Source organism: Phycodurus eques, chromosome 8 (genome assembly GCF_024500275.1).
Source record: "Phycodurus eques isolate BA_2022a chromosome 8, UOR_Pequ_1.1, whole genome shotgun sequence".
Lineage (NCBI taxonomy): Eukaryota > Metazoa > Chordata > Actinopteri > Syngnathiformes > Syngnathidae > Phycodurus > Phycodurus eques.
The window spans coordinates 25,182,041-25,193,964 of record NC_084532.1 but is presented as its reverse complement, the minus strand read 5'-3'; the positions used below and the strand labels follow the sequence as shown (position 1 = coordinate 25,193,964).

Here is an 11,924-nt window from a genome sequence, read left to right as displayed (position 1 = left end):
TTGTAACCAAATGTCTCTGATCTTTTATCACAGAAGTGCAATAAAATGAAAACGTTCCTTCCACAGCGGCGATAAATGTTTCTAGAGGCATCAAAATATATTTTTCCGGTCAAATCTATGGCTGTTACTGCATTTTTGTTGTTGTTGTTGTTTTATGGTTAAATTGCTTCTAATACGAACTCTTCAGGCAACAAATAGGTGTTCGACCTACTACGTTTATTTATATATATTATATATATTGTATAAGTAGCTGAAAAGTAAAAACAAGCTTGCAAAACTCTGAAACAAACTGACAATTGAGGAAATACTGCACAACTAAAAATATATTAAATACAAAGGTACACAATGTGAAACACTTATCAACTGCAGAAAAATTAACAACCTGGTAATCTATTGTTAATCTATTAAAACAAGTACTTTTGGCCGCACTTTCCCACATTCGCTTTGTATTGAAAGACTAACGAAACTTTCATTACTATTTTATTTTTCAAAAGCTCTTAAAATGTTGGATATAAGTGTTTGTCGGTGAAATAGTCTGGAAATGCGAATTAGACACATTTTTAAATCCCGAGTCAAAAATGTACTAATCGTGTTTTCGTTTGTAAAATAGACTTTTTTTTGGTGAAGATGTTCCGCTGTTACACTTGATCATTTTTGAATAGTTAATTTTGCTGAAGTTTTGAATTGCTATTTGTATCAATTTTAACTGCGAGCCAGACAAGATTCCACCCATTGTACTCATCTTCATCCAGTTGCAGGTCATCATCTCAACCACAAGAGGGAGCCAGTTATCAAACCATATTCTTCACCTTTCAGTCACTTCCAGTAGTTTACAGCCAAGGGGAATGAGTCAGAACATAATTCTACTTTATATATATATATATATATATATAATTTTTTTTTGCATCTTAATATATCACAGCGATAAACGATGGGTTAAACGACCTTTGATGTACCTAAAATTCTGCTGCGCGTGTGGGCGTAGGAAGTGGGAGGATGGCGGATGAGCGCCAAGAAGAAGATGAAGAGGTGGACGCAGAAGCTGCCGTCCCAAATTGCAAATGCATAACAGCAGCAGAGGAGGTAAAAGCGCTGTGACATCATCACCGCAACAATGTGTGTTCGGATGGCTCCGTGTCTCCTTGACGACCGTATCGTGGCAACAATGCACACGTTTGCCCTCTTCCCTGATACCGGTGGTCCTCATTTTCTCTCTTTGCTTACTCTTCAGTGGTTCCCGGCTTGCCTGCCATCGCCATGGCAACCACGAGCGTAAATGAATCATCAGTGCGGTATCCCTCTTCTCTAATGATCTTCTGAGTATGCAAAGTCAACAGCATCGCTGCACTGCTTCCTCCTCGTTGTAACTGAGATGAACGAAGCAGACTATTGTTAGAGTAAAAAAAAAAAAAAAAAAAAGCCTTTTATTCACATTGACGTATCACTACTGCAGCTGATTTACATAAAAGCATTTTGTCTTTTTTTTTGTACATGATGGATAAATATGAGACATGACACTCTTCCATTTAGCACACAGATGACAAACTCGAGGCCCTCCGCATCAGTGTGAAAGTTTTTACGAAATGTTTTCCTTGACTTCTGTTTCAAACTAGCTAAGCCAACCCAGGGGGCAATTATTGTATGCGATATGATAGGGGGATTATTAGGGGTTGGGGTTGGTCTCTGCTGGCCTACACACCATCAGAAGCACTGACCCACATTTACAACTTCAACATTTCTTCCATTCCATTGTATGAAGTTATTCCCAACCGTCTCTTCTCTTCATTTCGTAGCATTTCTCTTGGCTGTACATTTAGCGTCGTAATTCACACTGTTGCTGTTGCCCTCGCGTGCATTGTTCATTTTCGAAAAAGAAGACAAACCATTCATGTTGCACTTTCCTAAAAAGAAAAGATTTTAGCTGATGTTTCTTTTTAAACGTTATTCAATCAGTTCCTAGTTACACAAAGCATAAGCGTTTTTTTTTCCTCTTCCTTTTCATTTTGTTCCATTACCAAATGTGAACCAAACCGTAAACTTAAAACCAAGGTATGCACCAAATCCTTATTTTTGGCGATGCACTCCAAGGAGTCCTACATTTATAGTGGATATAAAAAGTTTACACACCCGTGTTCGAAATGCCAGGTTTTCATGACTTTCTCCACCCTTAATGTGATCTAATGCACAACTCAAATGAAAAAAGGTGAACTCTTTTATGGAGAAGCCTACTGGAACAGCTGAACTTTATTTGGGGTTAATCAGGGGCACTTTAAATGGTGGCAGTTGTGCGCTGACTCCTATTTGACATGACCTTGAATGTGATTGGTTAATTCAGAACACAGCCACATCCCCAGTGACAAGAGGGTGTGCACGCTTGTGCAACCACATTTTGTCAGTTGTTTCGGTTACATTAATGTTGGGAAAAAAAGTTAGGAATGATTTAGCTTGGTCTCTTTTTTTTTGGTCACAAAATCTGGCATTTGGACAGGGGTGTGTAGACTTTTTATATCAACTGGATGTGGTTTCACCGGTATAACCTGCCCGGTGAGGGCAACCCTAACTCCGAAGTGTCCCGTGATGAAAATAAGTTTGACACCCTTGATTTAGCGTCGGCGTCATTCCTCGTCACAGGGCCCCTAAGTCGTGGCAGGAGCGCGACTTCTGCCGCAGGAACCTGCCGGCGTCCCCTCGCTCGCGCTGGTACCGGGGAACCAGGCTGGAGAGGAAGCGCTTGGCGCGCGAGGTGATGCTCTCCCGCTGGCCCCCGCCGCTCACGTCGTCCGGGCCGGCGCCCGGGGGCCACGGGGGCTGGCCCCGCGCCAGCCGCACCACGCTCTCCAGGAGCTCCGGCGTGCGGTGGTCCAGAGAGGCCGAGATCTCCAGATAGAGGCAGTTGAAGAGGGCGGCGCTGGACATGGCCTCTGAGGGTGGAGACACACGAGTAGCGAGAGCGACAGCGAACCCACACAAATACAAAATGAGAAGACTTGCAAGGAGGCGCTGTAGACCACAACTCGCGCCCAGACACAGACCATACAGCAAACGCGACTCCAGCTCCTGACATCACTCACTAGGCCACGCCCCTCAAAGGCACACATCAAACACACGGATACTAGCTATAGTGCGTACAGTAAGTATTTGCCCATAGATGCGACAAGATGGCGCCAAAGCACAACTTTTCTATTAGACAGGGCTAAGGCCTGACTAAAACAAGCTCCTCAACTAACTTCAAAATAGTTCCTTTGCAGCAATATGCCACAAAATGGCACCAAAGCACTTCTTTTCTATTAGCCAGGGCTTTTGTCTAGGCGTAAAAACAGACAATCGCAAACATGCAGGGTGTGCGGTGTACTTGTCAGTCTAACCTTGAGAGGTGACTTCACGTGAGCGAACCAGGTCGCTTTTGTTGCCCACGAGGATGATGGGAGTCTGCGGCTGAGTCTCTCGCAGGAGGAGGCGAAGCTGCGCCGTGCGGTGGAAACTGCGCCGGTCGGTCACCGAGAACACCAGCACGCACACCTCGCAGCGCAGCGACGACAGGTCCTGAAAACACACGCACACACACACACACAAGACCTACATGAGAAATGAATCCCATAATAGAAACACAACAGCGTTTGATTTGTGTTGTTTGTGCCGCACTCCCACTGGAATTCGACACCTTCGTGCAGTCATTTTGCACATCTGTGGGCACACACACACACATACACACACACCTGAGTCGTGCTTGAGGGAGAAGAGGAGAGCGCAAAACAAATGTCTAATGAGCACACTGGGTCGTCACGATGCGGCCATTGTTTTGATCCCAGTAAAAGTTGAACGAAGGATATATTCGCATGTCCGCACAATGATATATTTTCCCGCCCGTGCTTGCATGCACAATTGTGGCCTTGTTTGTAACGCCCACTGACTGCTGTTGACACATTTTTAGAATATTCTTAAAAGGGATTACCTTGATTGATAAGGGGGGAAATCAATGGATTCATTTCTATTTTTGTAATTACACTTTGTATGTATTATTTAAAACATTGGAAAATAGATTCTTGTAATTTATCAAATCCAATTTAATTTAGAAAAATATTTTTTACAATGTAAATTTAGTACATTTTGTATTTCAAAATTAATATATTTTTCAGATAATGGAAAAACAAACGTGGTTAAAGTAAAATAAAAATGTAGAAAAACATTTTTAAAATGTTGGAGAATCCTCTTGTTTTTCATTTTGAAAAAAGAAGCAATCGAAACAAATGTTTTACAATATTACATTTATTTAATCATTTAAAAAATATGAAAAAATATGACGATACTTTATATGTACATAAAAAAACTTAATATCTGGGATCTTTTTCATTTACATTTTTGCAGACCTTTTTGAATTTAGAACATATATTTTTATATGATATAAAAATATTTTAAATATTGTCAATTGAAAAAGTTTTGTTTACATACAAAAATATATGTAATGAAGTTTTCTATAAATATTTAGATTTTAAAATAAAAAAAACTTTTTTTAAATGTAGAAAGTATATTTCACAAATAGATAATATTTTTCCCTATTTAGTATTTTTACTTTGGCTATTTAGATTATTTATGTATTCATATTTTGAAATACAAAAATTTAAATGCATAAAAAAAATACCTGTTACGGTAAATATGAATATATGTACGTGTATAATATATCCATTTCCCTTTTCCGTACCGCTTATCCTCACTAGGGTCGCGGGCATGCTGGTGCCTATCCCAGCTGACTCTGGGCGAGAGGCGGGGTCCACCCTGAACTGGTTGCCAGCCAATCACAAGCAGGCCACATACTGTTGAAACAAATAACCCTTTGCACTCACGTTCACACCTACGGGCAATTTAGAATCTTCAATTCTTCAATTCAAGTCTTCAAAGTCTAGATAAATAGATAATAACATTTATGTTTATATTGTTTCAAATATTGAAACAAATAATATGAAGGATTTATTTTTTTTTAATTAAAAAAACTTACATTGGAAGGTTTATAAAAAGACAGGAAAAATACTTTCTCACAATTTAACATCTTTTGGGGTGCTGCTTGTTGCACGGCCATTATAATAATAATTATATTATAATAATAATTATAATAATTCCTTAGCCAAATCATATTTTTTCAGTCTCGATATTAAGCACGAAGACAACCACTCGATATAAGCAGTGTGGGCATGTTTGTCTCACGTGTCTCCAGTTGTCATAGATAACGACGGTGCTCTCCTCGTCGTCCACGGTGACGGCGCTCACGTGACCTTCCCCTGAGGACAACGAGCGCATCGGTTAGCCTCGAGAGGCGCTGAGGCCGCCCTCCGACAATCAAAAACAAACAACCGTCAGATTCCACCGACGCCGTCCTGTCTACGTCCCCCGCCAGGGCGAAGGCCAGCGACGACTTCCCCACGCCGTTCTGCCCGAGCAGGGCGATCCTCAGAGGGCCGTCGGGCCCGCCCTCCGCCTCCGCCGCCGGTGCCACGTCGTGGCTGAAGCGGATGGGCGGCGAGGCGGAGGCTTGGCAGGCCGCGTCCGAGGACCAGTCGCAGTCGTCGTGCACGGCCTCTTCCCGCCTGAGCTGGTGCTTGATGGGCAGCGGGGTGCTGCCTCGGCGGATGGTCGGTGTGCTGGACAGGGTCATGGGGTCACACTGGAACGCATGTTTGGAAGTTTGGCAGGGAACTACTTTGGGAAACCTAAGTGGGCGTTCAAACCCTGCACGCCTCTCTAAGAGGACGTACAAGCGTCTTATTTTTAAGGGTAGTAAAAATAAAAGAAAATATTTAAAAAAAAAATATTTCAGAAAAAAATATTTAAATGTAGAAAACAAATACTTTAAATATATATAAAAATATTAGTTTAAAGATAGTTTTTCAATGTCAATGTTTGCAACAACTTAGAAAAATATTGTTTTAATACATTTTTTTCCCACTAATTAAAACAGATTTAAGATAAAGTTTTAAGAAATGTATTTCTAAAAACGTAAATATATATTTTAAAATATTTATTTATATTGTTGTCTACAGTAAAAACTATTTTTCAAATAAGAAAAAACGTGTTGTCTAAAATAAAAAAATAAAAAAAAAATATATATATATATATAAATAGTTAGTCATTTTTCTGCAATATAAATTTTGTTAATTACAATACGGCGGTACCTCGACTTCCCAGCGACATGACTCAGAAGTTTTTCAAGATAAGAGCCGTCTCTTGGCCAATTTATTTATTTTTTGTCTTGAGTTGCGAGCAAAAATGGGCAGCAAACTTTTAAAGTGTACTTTAAAACTCATCACAAAACAAAGAGAAATACACGTTCCATTTCGACCAAATAATACCCCCAAACTCCAGCAAAACAGCAAAATGACCATAATTTGCTTTTACGAAAGTCCGCCCGCCTAATGCTAACACATGCAGTCCGCTACCTGGCTAAAGTAATGATTGCCTTGATATTGCAGTAATTATATACCATTAAATAACTTAGATTTGAAGACATATATATATATAGGGAGAGAGAGAAATTTGACCACTTATGGCTACTAACACACGCACACACACACACAGGAACCAACTAATTGACTGCCTGTTAATTACATCCTGTACCTTGAGGGGGTCCTCCTCGGTCTTGAGTACGTCTTGGGGGACATCTGTCGGCATCTGCAAACTGAAACACGACGCTGGATGAAGACTCAGTGGGAAGGGGGGTGGGGGGAAAATCGGGAAATGATTACAATCCAGCAGTCTCTCTACCCCCCCCCCCCACCCCAATCCCGCCTTCACCCACTCACCCATCCACACCTGAGCCCTCCTCACCTGTCACGCGGCTCTCTGCAACTACAACAAGATGATGGGAGAGCTCTCTCTCTCCCTCTCTCTCTCCCTCTCTCTCTCTCTCTCTCTCTCTCTCTCGCTCTCTCTCGCTCTCTCTCCGAGTTGACCTTTTAACGTCAGTGTGGGAACCAACCGCTAGAGGGCAGCATAGCACAACCTCGCCATGATGAACAGGCTTTTCCATGGGTTTGCGTAGGGACAGGGACAAGGCGATCTTTTGTGGCTATTCCAGCTCTAAAACACAAACCACCGTGTCTACATATTACTTTTTTTTTTTTTAAACAAATGTCACACTTTAAGTCCAAATTGATTGTAATACAGTTGTGATGTACAATGCTGCAAGATTTGTCAGTGATACCAAATAGCTACAGGGACACTATCGCTGATACGATACTGACACAGTTGAAAATAATATTATATTTTATAATATTTCATCACATTGTTTTTGTTATGTTTACAAGAATGGAGTTGAAATCTTATACAAGAAAATGTATTTTGTGTTTTTTAAATACTATGCCTTTATACTGAGTACAGGTGCAGTGGTGCTTTGAGATGTGAGTTCAATATGGATCATGCTTGTAACAAACACACACACACACACACACAAAAAAAACATCCTCATATCTCCAATAATCTTGCCCTGTTAAAAATAATTAAAATGCCATTAATCTTATTTTATTTTATTTATTTACTTAAAATTCATTTTTTAAAAATGTTTTAAAAATGTTTTTAATAATAAAATAGCCCTGTATAGTATTGAATAAAAAACAGAGCAATGACATAATTAAATAGAATGTAAAGAATGAAACAGTTTGTGCATTAAGATTTAATGCTTCGATTCAAGTCATTGTGCTGCTCCTTTTGGTATGCCTGCCTTGGCCACTGTGGGGCAGTATGTCTTCCAGAGTTTTGAGGGGTTACATACCGCAACTAACCGCAACTTGTCAATGGTGTTGGGAACATTCTTTGGGCAAATTTGTAAGGTTGTTTTCAATACTCAACGTGTAATTTGTCTTTTCTGTTTATTTTGACACGAGACTTCAACTAGGAGCGGCTTGAAGCCTCTTATTTGAACAATTGTTTACTATTTGCCAAACTGCTGCTTGTCGTACAATGAAATAGCTCACTTGAATCCCAAGGCGCCACTGTAAGTGAAAATAGGCTAGCCGCTAGTGTAAACAGCAACAACAAAAAAATCCCCATCGTGTTCGACAAAATATTGGCTTATATTTGATGAAAAAGCAGAAGTGAAGTGAAGTGAAAGTATATTATCAATATATGGATCGATCTGCACTTTGCTATAATCTGGTGTGTGGACGTGCTCCCTTGTAGTCAGAATGTAACGTGTGGCCACACACACACACACACACACACACACACACACACACAGACACACGCACACACACACAAAGCCACAATAAAGTCCGGCAGTGGGCTGCCAGGACGCTATTATAGGTCTAATCCTGGGCCTATTCTGCGGGCCAGAGAGAGAGCCAGAGACACACAGAGCGAAGGGAGGCGGCGTTGAAGATGAGGTCATCCCAAACGGCGCACAGCCGGGGTCACCGCACCCCCCGCCCCCCTCCATAGAGGGCCCTGGATAAAGGGATGGATGGAGAGAATAGGCTGAGAGGTGCGCGTGCAGAGAGCTGAATGGAAAGCTACAAAATGACACCGTGACCAGCCACAGCGGTGGTGACAGCTCATGAGGGGCACAAGAGGCAGCGCCCCACCTGAGTGTCGCCCATTTTCTTTTAAATGTGGATTTTTGCATGGAATACAGAGCATTGATTTGTTTGTGAAATACACATGCACAGTAATCGCACACATTTGCGGTTCGCTATTGTAGAATTCACCTATTCGCTCTTTGTGTGTCAGGGAGGAGCTAAGTTTAGTCTGAGTTGTTGGGGAGACTTTGCCAAAAAAATGTGTTGTGATATTAAGACAGTTTATTGTCTTAAAATATTTTTTTCATGTTATATTGCAATTTTTGCATGTAATATTGTCACATTATTCTCATATGGTATGACTTAAAATTGTATTATTTTTTCCAAGTAAAATTGAAACTTAATTGTGAAATACATTTACAGTGTAATACTGACCTTTTTCATGTAATTTGACATCTTCCTTGTAATATTGGGAAAATAGTAGAATAAAGTTGTAATATTAAATAAATCAGAATTTAAAAAAATAATTCAGTCACAATACTATGAGAAATGTATTAATAATCTAATAATCTAAATAATCTAAACTTTCACTCATTGAAAATGACTAATCTGACAGCGATACACATTTTGTTGAAATTAGATTTTCATGTTATGTAGACTTTTTAAAATTTGTATTTTCTTAAATGATGTACATAAAATACCAGTGAGTCAGAGTATATGGTAAAGTATGTCAAGTTTATTTAATGTGAAACCACACTACAGTAGGAGCGGGAACCCGTCACGATGGCCGTTGTCATTTGTGTTTCTTCTAACCACCGGTGGGTAAAACCAAGAGTAAGAAAGTCAAATACACACTAATGGGATCAAATGAATGATTAGAATGAGCACAAAATGAAACAATCAATAAATACTGAATAAATAAGTGAATAAATAAAAGAGCAACTTATTTATTCTACACCCCAAAAAAAAAAAAAAAAAAGCTCTAATGCATCCACCCTGTCGATGATTTAATGTCTCCATGAGTCGATTGTTATCCCTGCGTCATTACTTATTAGGACCCAAACACCAGATGGGGCTTTTTGGGGGACTCAACTTGCTCGAAAAAACACCAATTTTGGCAAGCCCACGTATCCAGGTGAACATTATGTGTTTTAGGGGTTCAGAACGCAATGCCCCAAAATTCACTGAGTAGCGCCCCCTGGAAAGTTATTAAAAAAAAAAAAAAGTCAGCCTGGGACACCAGTTTTGCCGATCAACATTAAATATGGTGCACATGTTTATCATAACAGGACGCATGTAAAAGTCTCAAGGACCCATGCCCAGAATTGAACAAGAAGTCGGCAATTTTGGTATGAAACAGCCATTTTGGGGTGAATTTCAGTGCTCTTAAAGTCAAAATTAGCCCCTGACACCAGTTCCACCGATCAACACCAATTGGGCAGTCTTGTCTATTACAACAAGGCGCATGAAAAAGTCTGAAGGACCCATGCCCTAAAGTGAAACCCAAGTTGGCCATTTTGATTTGAAACCGCCATTTCAGGAGAATTCCAGATCTTTTACATGAACAAACTCCAAGTATTGAATTCACCCAAATAAGCCCCAATCGGTAACAGTTATCCTATACTGATGGTCCCCGCTAAATTACCAAGCTTGTTTTACCTGCGGCATCTAATGTGGGCGGAGCACGGCGGCAAAATTTCAAGATCATTTTGAGTGTTTGCCTTGAAAAAGGGAGTGTGAGGTCCAATTCATTGCTGCTTGCAGCTTTAATTGTTATTCCTATGAAAGAATGGCCTTTTTGGGGATTCAACTTGCCCGAAACCGCATCAATTTTGGCAACCCCATGTATCCTGGTGAATAATTATGTGTTGCAAAGGTTCCGAACACAATGCCCCAAAGTTCACACAGTAGTGCCACCTGGAAAGTTTGAAAAAATAAAAATAAAAATCAGCCCCTGATATCAGTTTCTCCCATCAACACTAAATTGGGTGGACTTCTCTATCATAACCGGTTGCACGAAAAAGTCTCAAGGACCCATGCCCGAAATCCAACAAGAAGTCGTCAACGCTAAATTACCAAGCTTTTTTGCCTAGGCTATCTAATGTGGGCGAAGCACGGCGTCAATGTTTGATGATCATTTTGAGCGTTTGTCTTGAAAACGGCGATACGAGGGCATATTCATCGCTGCTTGCAGCTTCAATAGAAACACGTTATTATGATCAGAATTATCAACATGCCCATTGCGGTCGATGGGCATGTTGATAATAGGATAGCTTAGAACTGGACACAACCACAGAAGTCGCACACAAATCACACACTGTGCTGCGATAACCCTGTGAAAGATGAGCACTCCTTTCAAGCAGCAGCTCTTGTATGTCCAAGCCCAAGAAGCAAAACAGCAAAATGACCCCCTTCCTCCCCAAAAAAAAAAAAAAAAAAAAATCAAATAAGTGCTTCTTGTTCCGGCTTGAGCACAATCATAGGAAGATTCCCGTCATACATTCTTCAATCCGACAAAAAAAGAGCTGGAACACTTTGGTAGGCAACTGTGAAATATTAACTGCATGCCACGGATGCTTCATCCAAACTTCGTTAGCCAGCACCACTGCACTACTCTTTAGCAGCCTCTTATACAGTTTATAGAAACAGGATATATATATATATATATATATATAAAAATAACTACATTTTCAGCCTCGAAGCCTCTATTGGAGACTATTGCAGGCCTAGAGATCTTTGCATAGATCAAATGCTCAGCGGTGTTAATGCAAGGTAAGTCCATTTCAAATTCACTATATGGACGAAAGTATTGGGACATGTGGTGAGTGCATTAACTCATTCACTGCCAGTCTTCCCAGTTAATATGGATATTTGACTTCTAAAGCCGTCAATGGCAGTGAATGTGTTAACAGGAAGTCATGATGGAAAAAAGTGTGGAGTTGTTTCTTTAACTGAAGTATGCAATTGTCTTGGTAGACAATACACACACAAAAAAAGTAGAAATTCAATTGCAATTTTATATGAATAAAGGCCCTAATTTTAAATTTTTGGTTATTGTAATTTTATGGGAACAAAGTTGTCATTTTACGTTAATGTAATTTTTTTTAATGAGAATGAATTTTGTAATTTAAAGAGACTAACATTGCAATATTCCAATAATAAATTTCTAATATTACATATAAAGTTTGAATATTATGAAAATAAAGTTATAACATTAGAGGAAAAAAAATACATTTTATGAGAATAAAATTTTAATATTGTTAGAATAAAATCTGAATTTTGCATGAATTCTTTTTAATTTTTACGAGAATAAATAAAAAAATATGAAAAAAGGAAGTTGAAATATTAAATAAAAGATTTTTCTCATATTGCAAATGGGCATATTTTGTTATTAATCTTTCAAAATTACTTTAGAAAAATAGA

The 11,924-nt window shown here is 39.5% G+C and overlaps 1 protein-coding gene across 1 annotated transcript; it reads right to left on the bottom strand.

Moving 5' to 3' along the window:
* Positions 1-1,429: 1,429 nt before the first annotated feature.
* On the bottom strand, positions 1,430-6,677 carry LOC133406447 (GTP-binding protein REM 2-like). Its single transcript, XM_061684075.1, has 5 exons — positions 6,607-6,677; positions 5,347-5,656; positions 5,200-5,273; positions 3,366-3,543; positions 1,430-2,921 (listed from the first exon to the last, which is right to left on the bottom strand). Exons 1-5 carry the CDS (start codon positions 6,658-6,660, stop codon positions 2,626-2,628), a joined length of 912 nt encoding a protein of 303 aa, XP_061540059.1. The 5' UTR covers positions 6,661-6,677; the 3' UTR covers positions 1,430-2,625.
* Positions 6,678-11,924: the final 5,247 nt, after the last annotated feature.